We start from the raw sequence: 13,923 nt of genomic DNA on the forward strand, positions 1-13,923 counted from the left end.
ACATCTGAGATTTGAACCATTCAGCTGAAAGAAGTGGCCTTTGCTAATGAAACACCCTCTCCACCGCGCCACGTACCAAAGTTGACACAACCACCACAGCCACTTCTGCTACAGACAAGGGAGTATCATGCTTCCTTCTTCCAGCCTAATTGCCCTGAACAAATGGATCATGCTTTTGGAAATGATGGTTTCTGTCTCTGGGATGGATCTGAAGGAAGAAAGAAAAGGATAGCTCTTGTTCATTAAAACTAGATTTTTTTTTTTCCCCCTATTACAGGGAATGAAAATCTTCTTCCTTGTGGTGGCAACTGTGTATATCTTGTACCTTTTGTTCCTGATAGTGAGGGCATGTTCAGAACTTCGCAACATGCCTTATGTTGGTAAGCAGTACTTTCTTCATGTTTCCTTCAAATGGATTTCCCCCAAGGATGGCTAGATATTTGGGGCAGGGGAGGTGTAAGCTCTCAAATGACTGACAATTGTTCTTAATCCTTCCAGATCTCAGGTTAAAATTCTTGACTGCATTGACCTTTGTAGTGCTTGTCATTAGGTAAGACGTCTTTAAAGAACATATTCTCTGTATTGTAATAGTTATAGCTTTGTAAAACTTTCATAACTTGATTGCCAAGAACTGTTTTTCTTTATCAGTAAAATGGTGCACCCTCAGAACAGGTTATCCATTCACAACTTTCTCTGGGTTCATTTTTAAAAATGCCACTGCCTCCAAACTACACTTTTAAAATCTTGCATGCTACTGGCACTTAACAAATAATAAATTACACCACTCAGTTCCATAATCGATAGATCTTAGTGTTCTTATTTTTCCAAAAAATTCCTACTGATATCCCACTAGAGCAGTGGTCTCCAAAATTTTTGGATCGCGCACCCCCAGAGCCAGCTCTAGGAAAGTGTGCAAAAAAAAAAAAAAAAAGGAAGAAGAGTTGCTGCCAGTGCGCCACTGAAGACGGAACGGGGAGAGCCGAGCGGCTGCCGGCGTGCCGCCAAAGAATCAAAGGTCCGGGAGCGCTGCTGCCCCCGTGCCAGCAGCGTTCCTTCGGCAGCACTCTTCCTGCTGTGCACCCCCAAGGATGGTCTTGCGCGCACCCCACTTTGGAGACCACTGCACTAGAGCAATGCTGTGGATCTTGGAAAGTGCATGGCCCTCTGTTTATAAAAAATAAAGAACCTTTTTTTTTAAAGCAGATGCAGTGGCTCAGCTTGCACTGTTGCAGTCCAGGCAGACTGTGTGAGACAGATTTCACAATTTGTTTCTCAGAACAGTAGAGCTCAAGAAGCTTGTGAGATGCTCAGATGCTTTCATACTTTATGGTCCCTTTCTTCTGCAAGTCTGCCATTAAATTCTGTCTTTAGCCCAGGAAAGCCAGTGGGGCACCAACAATGCCTGTTTTTAAGAGATGCAGAGAGTTTAGTTAACCTAGACTCTGGGGCAAATGGCCTCTATAATAGGGGAAGGAGAAAGGGAAAGAACGTTGATAACCCAAAATGAAGACATCCCACTCTGACTTGTTTAATGTCTTGAATCAATGAGGCCAAGATGAGATTGGTGAACTGGCAGTGAAGCTCTTGGATAAGTAGAATGATGAGTGGCTAAAAACCTGCTCATTTAAAAAAAATACAATTGTGCTGATCATCTGGGAGAGTTGAGCAGTCTGTAAATGCTCAAACTTCTGCTGTGATTTGTGGAGTCCCACACCTGACTCTCCATGACATGAAAAGAGTTTGCCTTTTGGAAAAAGTTTAGATTGACTTATGTTGCTCTTTATAGGGCAGTCCTAAAATGTTGCAAAAAGGGAATGTGTATAAGAGCCATAAACATATGGGGTTGATGGTGTCGTCATCAATGGTGTTTGAAAGCAAGGGGCTGTTACTGTAAACTTAAGTGGTATATCTAGAATATTCTTATGAAAGGGAAAATTGCTTCTGTCTAGAACACACTAAGCAAATGTGGTTTACAAGCATCAACAGTTAAGAGGAGACTGAACCTGTTTTGGGAAAGATTTGGTATTATCTCTTGGAAAGAGATGGTATCCACTCTGACTAAATCTGAGGCAACCAAGGGCTAAATATAGTTGACAGATTTCTGTACTGTTGCTTGTGGCTGCACTTATCTTCATCCTGAAGGTGCAGCCCTCAGAGGTGAGAAGACCTGGTATGCATCAGTCTGTGAGGGTCATCAGAACAAGATGGAGCATTTCATGTTGGGACTTGTAATATCCATGAGGCACACCTCCATATTTAAAGATGGGGGCAGCTGCAATCTACTTCAGTCTTATGCAAATTAGGTAAAACCTTTTGGGGTCCTGGCAAGCTGCCAGCGCAGCCCACATTGTGGTTTCCCTTCTAAATCAATTATTTCTAAAGCAATTTTGTGGTCGCCGCCTATAACCGGGAGTGGTTTACTAATTCATCCTCTGGTGAACACTTCTTGCTCTGTAACCTCCTTTCATGAGTTATTTAGAGTGAACTGTCCACTACTGCCACCATCACACTGATCAGACTGTAGTTATGGACATGTGTATCTAGCAGAGAGATGTTTAACCTGCAGAGTTGTTTGCAAGGCAGCATTCACTTTCTGTGGAGTTTCATGTGTTGAACATAAGAATGGCCATATTGGATCAGACCAAAGGTCCACCTAGCCCAGTATCCTGTCTTCCGACAGTAGCCAATGCCAGGTGCCCCAGAGGGAATGAATAGGTAATCGTCAAGTGACCCATTCCCTGTCGCTCATTCCCACGTTTTGGCAAACAGAAGCTACGGACACTGTCCCTGCCCATCCTGGCTAATTGCCATTGATGGCCCTATCTTCCATGAACTTATCTAGTTCTTTTTTGAACCCTGTTATGGTCTTGGCCTTCACGACATCCTCTGGCAAAGAGTTCCACAGGTTGATTCTGTGTTGTGTGAAGAAATACTTTCTTTTGTTTGTTTTAAATCTGCTGCCTATTAATTTCATTTGGTGACCCCTAGTTCTTGTGTTATGAGAAGGAGTAAATAACACTTCCTTATTTACTTTCTCCACACCAGTCATGAATGTATAGACCTCTATCATATTCTCCCTTAGTCGTCTCTTTTCCAAGCTGAAAAGTCCCAGTCTTATTAATCTCTCCTCATACAGAAACCATTTCATACCCCTAATAATTTTCGTTGCCCTTTTCTGAACCTTTTCCAATTCCAAGATATCTATTTTGAGATGGGGCGACCACATCTGCACGCAGTATTCAAGATGTGCGCTACCATGGATTTATATAGAGGCAATATGGTATTTTCTGTCGTTATTATCTGTCTTTCTTAATAATTCCCAACATTCTGTTCACTTTTTTGACTGCTGCTGCATATTGAGTGGATGTTTTCAGAGAACTATCCATGAGTCCAAGATCGTTTCTTGAGTGGTAACAGCAAATTTAGATCCCATTATTTTATATGTATAGTTGGGATCCTGACAGAATGTGAAATTCAGAGGTTGGGTGAGTTGCCAATGTTGTTTTTTTTTTTTTTTTTTTTCTAAACTAGTTCTAATACGCACCTTCCATCACTGTAGGGTCAAATCGCTGCTGACTTTCATGGATTGTGCTTTATGGGAAACCCAGGAAAAAAATAGGCTAAATTTCCCCATCCTTCAACTGACTGACTGACTTTTAATTTCAAAAACCTTCCTGAATTAGGAGTATGAAATCAGCTGCTTATTCTAAGAGACATTTGAATAGATTTGTCACATTAGTCTAAGACAAGGTGCCATTTTTTCTTATAACTCTGTTCTTACCCCTGCCCCATTACCCACCTCATCAAATGTTGTTACAGTTCAGTGCATATAGCCACAGTGTCTGTCTTATCTCCCACAGCATTGTTATACTTTATCTACGTTTTGGAGCACGAGTTCTACAGGACGACTTTGTAGCTGAGCTGTCAACTCATTATCAGAATTATATCCTTCCATTGTGGCTTCCAGTCATTTAGGAATATTGTTAACTTGTTTCAGTTAAGTGAATGTACAGAGATGATGGCTCAGGAGTTGTGCCTTTCACTGCTAGATCACCAGTTCAAATCCAACCCGGGTTGGTAGTGACTGCAAGTTATTTTCTGTTGGTTATTCATGATGGCTGACGAATGAATGCGTTTGGTTTCAGTTCATCTCTCTGAACTGCTGTCCACGTCACAAAATCCACAGCCATAATTGGCACTCTTGAATGTGCATGAAGATGGGACAAGTTTCTTTCCCAGATATGTGTAGTAGGTTATCCCTTCAGAGCAGGGCTGAGTTTAGTTGGAAGGATGCTGTGGGGTAATTTACATGGATGCTGCCTATGCTGACCATATTATGTAGCTAGCAGATGTCTGCAAATTGGCATAGGTATTAAATTCACTTAAACAAAAGTATGATGGGCTGTGTAATTGCAGGAGGCAGGAAGTAGTTCTGTAAACTGCCATCTTGCATTTTCCAGTTCAGGGCTAAATTTCCAATACAAAAGGAAAATATTATTGCAGTATCATGGTATAACTGGAGAGTGCTCATGCATATCTTGCTACAGTTCAATCTTGTCTACACTGGCAATTTTGGGGAAATCTCCCTTTGTTGTGGTACAGCTCAAAGGTGGGGAAGGTGGAAGCAAAGCCAGTCTACTCTAGAGCTTCGACTGGTGGAAGATATTCCCAAAATTTCCGGTTTAGAAACAGCATTTGCATAATACTAATTTGATAGTCAAGCAGTTGGCTCCATCTCATTCATTATAAAGTACAGGTTTTTAGATACACTAAATTTTACAGATGGGGAAGCCAATTTGCCAGATATTGCCAGCTGGTGTTTGTGTTGGAGCCAGGATTAGAACTTGTATTTGTGGATCCTCAGCTCAAATCACTAAAGTACAGTTCTCTCTAGATTCTGAAACTGGCTGTGTGACCAAAAGTGCCCAATATCAGCTAGAAAATGACTGCTGAACTTTTCTGTAACTAGTGGAAATTAAAATAGAGTTTTAATAGGGTACCTTAAAAACAAGGGCAACAGCCCCACCATGTCTTAGTGTTCTATCTGATTGCAGGTTTCAGAGTAGCAGCCGTGTTAGTCTGTATTCGCAAAAAGAAAAGGAGTACTTGTGGCACCTTAGAGACTAAACAAATTTATTAGAGCATAAGCTTTCGTGAGCTACAGCTCACTTCATCCGATGAAGTGAGCTGTAGCTCACGAAAGCTTATGCTCTAATAAATTTGTTTAGTCTCTAAGGTGCCACAAGTACTCCTTTTCTTTTATCTGATTGCAGTCACGCCTCCCTCCCACCCAGTTAACTTAATCTAAGACAATGCCAAACTAAACATCAGTGTCCCAAAACTTTTTTTAACAGTATACACGTCATACTTTGAAAGTGCTGGGCAAAAATCATCAAGCTTTCCCAAAAATGTTGTTGCAGGGAGAATCCTGCCTAATGTTTGGTTTATTCAAAGTTAATATGTACTTAGCTGTATTGTGTAATATCCTTGACTATTATTACCAGCAGAATTCTTATCTTTCTATGGTTTACTCAACTTCTATCTTTACACTTTAGCCTTTGTGTATTCCCCATCAAAGAATGCACTGTATGGTAAGTGACCTATTGTAAAATTTGCCAGATTGCTGCACAGATCTGGCATGCCAATATAGCTCATCAAATCTTCACATGTTGGCTGTTTCATTAGCACTTTATTTTGTTCTGTATGAGCAGCTTATGGTGGCTTCAAATAGCCGGTAATGACAGAAACATGTGTTGATCTAATCCATGAAAATTTTACATTTATTGTATGTGCCTCTTAATAGTGTATAGCATTAGGATACTCAGTAATAAAAATGGCTATTTATTTTACTGGATGTCTTCTGCTTTAACCATTGAATGTAAATATGCTAGGCAACTAACGTGTACTACATGCATGTGGAGGGCCTTATGTTTGGGGCAGAGCAGTTTCTCCCTAAACTGATTTTGGAACTAAGATGAATGGAGCTGCTTCAGGAATCCCATGCTTCCATTATAGGAGATGCAACTAGCTAGCTAGCTGGCTGGCTCGGAACAAATATTTACATTTGTACCTGGGCTAGAGGAATTAAAAAGCATGCAGAAGGTATTGGATCTTGTGGCAAACCATTAGGGCCAGATTTCACTCTGTAACTCTGACTTCAGTGGAGTTGTCAACTTACATCAGGGATATACTTAGCCCCAAGATTTCACAGGCCTGTGCTGGGAAACCTGGAGAGGCAGTATTGTAAACAGCCAGTGGAAAGAGAGTGTGCATCCTTCCATTCCAGCATGAAGTTACAGCCGTACCTTCCTCCTCCCTATGTGAAAGTGAAAAATACTCTGCCCTAAGTTATAACACCTTAGATAAATAGGCATTAATGACCAAACAATTCTTAGATTTTATTACTTTCAGAACTTTAGTCACAAATAAGGGAAAGGGACTGAAATGTTTCATAAAATCTTCCTATACTTTTCAACCAGATTATTTACTGACTAGTGTGTTCTAAAATATCAGGTATAAGTAATGTGGACAGGTGAAATTGTACCTGGGAAGAAATAATGTTAATAAAATATAAAGACTGTCCACCTCCTGGGGTTTTTAGACAAGGGTGTCAACTTCAGCTGTTGTGAATGCTGACATACTGTGAGAGGAGGGTTGAAGAGTTTAAATCACAGGTTCCAATCCCTTCCTTGCCAGGGTAAAACTCCAGGCTGGATCCCAGTTATAACTTCCTTGGAAACTACAAAGTCTCTCCCTTCAGTTCTGGATAAAAGTCTAAACTAAAAGTTTGAAGTCAGGAATGCAATTTTCTGGTTAAATGAAATCCTATCTATATTTTCCAGAGTCGCAGTTGAAAGACAATCCTGCCTTTTCTATGCTGAATGATTCAGATGATGATGTGATTTATGGGTAAGTAACACAATTGTGAAAAATCTGTTGGTGATTCAGTGGATGTGGATTTGCTGTATTTACTGTAAAAAGTTTACGGACCTGGTGGGTGGTTCTTAGTGAAAATCCAAACAGGCTGACTACAGAATGGAGGACAGCTATAGCTTGAGTCTTCTATTTTGGGTCACTTTACTCCAAAATAGCATGAAATCTCATTACAATCCTATCTTGGCTTCTTTTTTCCTGTTTAAAAAGGGACTGCCATGACACTGATACTAAAAGGTACATTCCCGACATGTAGGTGTGAGGACAATGGCAGGCTGCAGTGAGAGGGGAGCATGTGGATGGCGGGGTTTGGGAAGAGAATATGCTGGCAGAAAGGAGTAGATGGGGAACGAGTGCTGGAGTCAGGTTGGCAGGATGCAGATTGCAGTAGGAGGGAATAAGTTGAGAGCTAGGCCATACTTAAAATGGCCACTGCTGTAGGGCAGGACAATTCCTATTTTAGGTATCCAGTATTCAATAAAAATATTAATAATCAAATCAAATGCAATTGCCTAAGTTCAGATTCTGAACTCAACAGTAGTATTAATATTTACATAGCATCTAGAGGCCCAGGCAGGGTCCCGTTGGTGCTGGACAAACACACAGTAAAAAACAGTTCCTACCCTTGAGGGCTTACAGACTTTGCAAAAAAAACAAAAACACAAAAAAACAACAACAAAAACCAACCAAACAACAATGACAAAAAAGCCACACAACAGGTAGGTGAAAGGGTGAGGACATGGTAACATGTTTAGCATAGATTACTTATGTGCTGTAGTTTGTAGTGATAGCTTTTTTGTCTTTGCTTGTGTGTGTGTTTAGTTTTGATCAGTAGCAGCAGTCCCAGCTTGCCTCCTGAATAGCTGTTGTCAGCAGTCCCATAGGTGTCACAATAAAGACAAGTCTACAGTTACAGTGGCATGTAAAGTAACACATTGCACACCCAGCTAGCAAGGTATAAGTAGCTGTTTAGATGGTGAGATGTGGTTTATGCAAGTAGAATGCTGTACATGCCTGAACGCCTATTGGGTATGTACCCTATACGGCTCTCTACATGCCCAAGCAGTGCCTTCCACATCTACACTTTGATTTTTAGCAGTGTCCCACTGCCTCCTTGCACTACGCACTGCACTGACAAGTGTGGACGAAGCCTTTCTTTCACTGTGGCATGTAGCTTCATGGGTCGTGCCTGTATTCTACACGCTGCCGCAAGTGTAGACAAGGCATAGAAGCAAACCTTGAGGAAGAATTTGGAGACTAGGATTGTGTATTGTTCACGTCTTTTAACTGAAATGCATTTTTTGGATTAGTGAATCCTAGTGAATGATGATGTACTTGTATCAGTTGTGAATTGATGGCCCAAGTTATTGTAGAACTGGCTTAGTACCTTTTTTCTGTTTACAAGAAACTAAGTAGCTGGCCATTGTGTTCAGGATGTTTACAAATATCTGTTTGTTAACAGGAGTGACTATGAAGAAATGCCACTTCAGAATGGTCAAGCCATTAGAGCCAAGTACAAGGAAGAATCAGACAGTGATTGAGTTCATGTGGAGACTTGTTTATGAGAATGAAAGTGATCTTGAGGTTTTTCCTAGATGACGACTTCCTTGACTTTCTTATGAGTCTGCTTTTGACTGAACACTATCTCCCAAGGAAGGACTTCCTGTTTATTTCTGTTTACAAAACTGAAGGGAAAATGGAAATGCTTGAAAGGATTGTGGTGGAGGCTTCTAAGAAAACAAATTCTCTCTTTACACTAAGTTTAGAAAATGTCACATACAGGATTTCTGTGGAGAACAGATTGCTAAAACAATGAGGCTTTCAGAGTCTGGTTCCAACTAAGTGTCACTGAGTATATGCTGATTTAAAATTTGCTTCCTTGCTGTTTATTTTTAGAGGATTATGTTCAGTACATCATCTTCACTCCTGATGCAGCTTGTGTTAGCTGTTGTGTACAGTGTCCACTGGTGATAAATTGCCTCTTTCTTCTTCCCTTCTTCACCCTACCCACCTGAGTTGGAGGTGCGAAATGGCAGGTATTTCCATTGATTTCTGAGAAAGCACAAGCTTTATTGCTCCTGCTTCAAGGGGGCAGCATTCACAGTTCAGTGGTCAGCTCTGTAATTGATTGGAGTTCATAAAATGGAAGTTTTTCAAATATCTACAGTTATGAATATGAGACAGGTACAAATATTCAAGTTCTGTTGAGGCCAAAATTTATAAACAGAATCATATATTATAATCAGTAGTGCAAAATAATTTGTAAGGGTTTCTCTTAGAATGAGCAAAACAAAATAATACAAAAATAAGTTAAAACGTTGAGTTTAAATATTTTAAAGTGTTGCAAACCTTGGTTTGGAAATCCATCAGTGTGTTGGGGGCAGAGGAGGGAGAAAATGGTTACATTTCCTACAAAGGGTACAATATACAACTTAATATTTTTAACACACACCTTCTTTTAATTGCTAGATCCTTTCCTAAATTAGGATTTTTCATGCAGTTTTTTCATAGCTGTTAAAAAGAAAAGAGTTTATATTATAAGAACAATCACTTTTGATGACGTTGAACAAATGTACAAAAGTGTGGTGTTCAGCATGTTCTGTAGATAGCTCAACCTCTTCATCTTTAGACACCCCTAAATAACTATACTTAAAATGCCTGCTACTTACAAGTATCTTTTTGACTGTCCCTTTTCAGGCTATGCTAGAACAGTGTGCTACAGAACTTCAGAATATTTACTGGAATATTGCTGCTCATTATATTTCAATGTGTATTTCAATTTTCCTATCATGGTATAACTTTGTTTTTAAAAGGGAGGCTGTCAATTTCTATTAATTTTTTTTTTTTTTTAAGTTTAGTATTTTCAGGTATGCCACCTATCCCTGAGTCTTCCTGTGGGTTTTCCTGTGGTTTCATGATCACCTTTTCTTTTTTCTGTTGCTGTATGAAATACCCACACAAACAAATGGGGGAAATTGACAACATATACAGAACAAAGAGTGATTTTGATCTTTTTGCAAAGACCTGTCTACGCTAGAGAATTGAACTGGTTTAATCATAAATGTTCACTGTGTTCACACTGAACATGCTGAATTGCACTGGGAACCATTGCAGGTTTGTCTTGCATTCACAGTAAAACTGTCCTAAACCACTTCATCTGCAATAACCTCTGGGTATTTGTTTCACGGTTCAGGAGCAATGCATTCTGGGAGACTTGAGCAGGGTGCTATGGGAGGACTAGTTGAACTACTACAGCTAGTCTGTATTCTCAATGGCATTTAAATGGTTCTGACAAAACTAGCATTTATTTCAGCTGAAAGCGTGTGGAATATCAAATATATTTGGCATGCTTGCGTAAACCATTTTGTGACTATGAAATTTAACAAACATACTAGGAAGTTGAAATGATACCTAGCACAGCAAATGTCTCTAGTGTAGACCAAAGCCAAGAGAAGGCCAAACTCCTGTCATGTGCACAAAGTAAAGAAATAGAACAAATAGATTTTTTTTTCCCCTTAGCATGGTAGGTGTTACTTGTAACAATATGTGGAAAAATTCTGACAGGGTTAAATTGTCTTTTGTAGACTGCAGTAGTTGTTGCACCTTTAACAACTCCTTTTAGCTAACAGACTTTTTAATATAAGGTTGTGTTTTAGATGCTTTTTTAATTCAATGGAAAAACAGACTGGCTTCTCTTTTTCTTAAATAAGAAAGCAAGAATAATCCAGGGCTTGCTTGTACTTGAGTTTGACTTTGTAAAGTCAAGCTCAAGATCCAGTCACTGACATTCCCTGTGCACCCAAAATTTCCATGGACTTTCATGGGAGTCAGGGGTGGGAGGCAGCAACACAAGGATCAGGCCTTTATGTTTATGCAGATTTTTACTTCTGTGCATTCAAAGCTTTTTGGCACTTTAATACTATTTTATTCCTGTTGTAAAAGTCATTTTTTTGATTTGCTAAAATATTTTTCCATGTAGGATATTTGAGTTTTATTAATACTGCTTACTATAATCCAGAATGCTTGTGATACAGTATATGAAGTCTGACTATAAAATATGGTTTTGGATTCCATTAACTAAAGAAAACATTTTTTAAAAATTCAACTTCAAGAAATCATGGTATTTAGAATGAGAAATTTTCCTAGGCTGTTTTTTTCCCTTTATTATTCTTTTTTGTTATTACATTGCTCGTTAGAGGAACAAAAATAAGAATAAGATGGGGAAATGTGCACTTTAAAAAACAGTTATTTATCTTGTTCATGAATTCTTTTGTAGAAATCCTGCATTGAACTGCCTTTGCCCATGCATAGAACCCTGTGCAGATACAAAATTTGTATCCACATCCAATCTGCAAAAATGATCTGTGGATATCCGCACCCGGGGATATAAAGCAGATTTGCAGGGCTTTAGAAATAAAATTTGGATCCTCATCCATCCACGATCTTCAAAAAATCACCCGCAGATGTAAATATCTACAGAGATAAAGCGGTATCTGCGGATTTGCTGGGCTCTACTCATGCATATTGTATTTTATACTCAAAAAAAAAAATTTACAATGTAACTTAGCAAGTTAGGCTAAAGCAGCACAGCGTTAAATTTACTACCTAACTAGTAAATAGGCAGAAGTAGTAAGGCTGGCTGGAGAAGTCTCCCTAGCAAGAGATCACATATTTCATGCCTTGTGGTGATGAATATTGAAAACGGCACAGAGATACACTTTGGAACCAAAGATTATTCTGAGGAATTCTCTTGTGGCAACAAGATGAATTGTAAATATTTTGTGGGGAGTTGTATTCATGTGTCTCTGCACAGTGCGTTGTGCTATTATGACCCAAGGATTAAATGAAAGGTGCCTACGTAAGAAATTCACTTGGCTAGCTGTGTGTTTTCCATATGACCGGTGGGAAAAGTCAATAAGAGAAGTACATTTTGATCATTACCTGTTAGGTTCACTCCCTCTGGGGCACCTGGCATTGGTCACTGTCAGAGGACAGGATACTGGGCTGGATGGACCTTTGGTCTGACCCAGTATGGCTGTTCTTATGGTCTTATTTTGTAAATCTGAATTTTTTCTTCCCAAAGAACCAGTTAGGTCAAAGTGCACTTATGCTGGGCTGTTAAAACAGAACTAGTAAAAACATTGGGGTGGGTTTTTAAACCCCCCTCCCCCCCACTCTCTCTCTCTCTCTTCAGGCTTTCATGTAATAATTCCAGATTAAACTTTTTCAAGAATGAAGATTAGATTGGAATATGAGTAATGTATACAAAATACATCTACAACGTATTGTCTTATGGCAAAAATGAGATGCTTCCTCTTTTACAACATGTAGGGTTTTTTTACTTTCAAAAATCCTTCTGGTGCACTGTGTAGAAGCCAAATATCACTGGCCCTGGGTGTTACTTACTCAATTTATGGCACCCTGCCTATACCCTATGGAGGGCTCAAGTGACCCAGTCAAATGAGGCACCCCCACCCTTTCCCTTCCAAGGGCTCAGGGTGTAAGGCACCTATCCTTACCCATGGGCCTCAGAAAGAAATCTGGTCAATTTAAATACCCACCCTTTTCCTTGGGGTTCAGGGCTCTACGAAACCTTTTCCCAGTGAAAGAGCCTTACACAGTTGTGCTTTAAACATCTATTAGCAACACACCCAGAATCCATATATCAAGGAAATCTCTTATGCTCACCACTCCCAATATACAGACAAATTTCACCTGATGACCAGTTAGGATTCATTCATCTGGGAGTTTGCTGCGATGCCTCTGCACATCATGGTTGTACAGAAGGGTCAGAGTTCCAGCAGCTTGATGTTGAACTGCAGTCTGGAAATGGTTCCCAAAGAGCATTGTTTCATTTACATTATATAGGTAAAACTAGCTCCCTCCTTCAAATATACTAACCCTATCGCATTATCCCACACTCCTAAATAACAGAACTTTTAACCAATTATGCACTGACATCCATATGTCCTCCTTGATGCCCAAGTTCTTTACATTTTAACGTTCATGCTCAAATTGTGATCTTCTCTGTGTGCAGATGGTCAGAGCTTATTTTACCATATGTTGAGTCTCTTTCTGTATCCTCCCTAATTTCCCAGCATCGTTTCAACTTGGTTATAACTGTTAGGGACACTCCCAAGGTGGGGATGCTTTAGCAGCAGCAGAACATTCCTTTTTTTCAAGTTTAGTGGTGAACTTCCTGAGTTTCACCCCAGGCATGTTTAATATGTGGGGTGGGGGTGTTGATCAGGTCTCAGGCCTACACTGGTGATTCACGTATTGTTAGCTCCTGAACTCTCATGCACATTTTTGCTGTTGTATTGGCTTTAAGATGTCATCAGTGTTAAGGCTGGCTGGGAAACTAATATCCTGTACTCTTAAGGCCAAGAAGGGGAAGTATAACCCAGAGGAATACATTAGGGAAGAGAAATCTTTGCTACCTTTGGTTAAGAATGAAAATCCAGTTTAACAGAGAGCATGAACTGCTTTGGGAAGATTGTTTTGAAATGAAAGGATTCTGGACTTGATCACTTTCTTTAAGCCAAAAGGCAATTATTGTAATGAGAATTAGAAGCCTGCTTGTTCCCTTTTTGTCATATGTTCTGAACATGCCAAGAACTGCCATACACTATATAAAACCCTCATGCTATTGTAAAACTTAGTTTTTTTAAAGTTTGTAAATATATGTAAAATGAAGTAAAACTATGATATGCCAAAATGGTATAGAATGTGTAAGATAAACATTGTTAATGAGAAGCTGTAAATATGGTGCTGCTTTGAGAAGGTATGCATGGGATGCATTAGTATTGTGTTTTTGGAGAAACTTGTTAATAAATCATCTATTTACACTGGAAATCTTTCTGGTATAGAATACAAAGCAAAACTGATCATTTTCCTTCAGCAAAAATTGGGTGCTGATACATGGAAGACTTTGTATTAAATATATTAATAAATAGTTTTCATACTAATCTTTACACCTGCATTTGGGTT

The 13,923-nt window shown here is 39.4% G+C and overlaps 1 protein-coding gene across 7 annotated transcripts in view; it reads left to right on the top strand.

Moving 5' to 3' along the window:
- Window positions 1-13,907, top strand: part of TMEM181 (transmembrane protein 181) — a 56,029-nt gene extending 42,122 nt beyond the window's left edge. For 6 of the 7 annotated variants that reach the window (XM_038395485.2, XM_038395487.2, XM_038395483.2 and 3 more), the window contains 6 exons: window positions 278-380; window positions 499-550; window positions 3,861-3,943; window positions 5,502-5,591; window positions 6,843-6,909; window positions 8,396-13,907. In XM_038395485.2, coding sequence (XP_038251413.1) covers window positions 278-380; window positions 499-550; window positions 3,861-3,943; window positions 5,502-5,591; window positions 6,843-6,909; window positions 8,396-8,474 — 474 coding nt within the window. In that variant the 3' untranslated portion in view covers window positions 8,475-13,907. The remainder of the gene's footprint in view (window positions 1-277; window positions 381-498; window positions 551-3,860; window positions 3,944-5,501; window positions 5,592-6,842; window positions 6,910-8,395) is intronic. The other variant, XM_043512251.1, reaches the window with a different exon arrangement.
- The last annotated feature ends 16 nt before the right edge of the window (window positions 13,908-13,923 follow it).

This window comes from Dermochelys coriacea, chromosome 3, assembly GCF_009764565.3.
Source record: "Dermochelys coriacea isolate rDerCor1 chromosome 3, rDerCor1.pri.v4, whole genome shotgun sequence".
Lineage (NCBI taxonomy): Eukaryota > Metazoa > Chordata > Testudines > Dermochelyidae > Dermochelys > Dermochelys coriacea.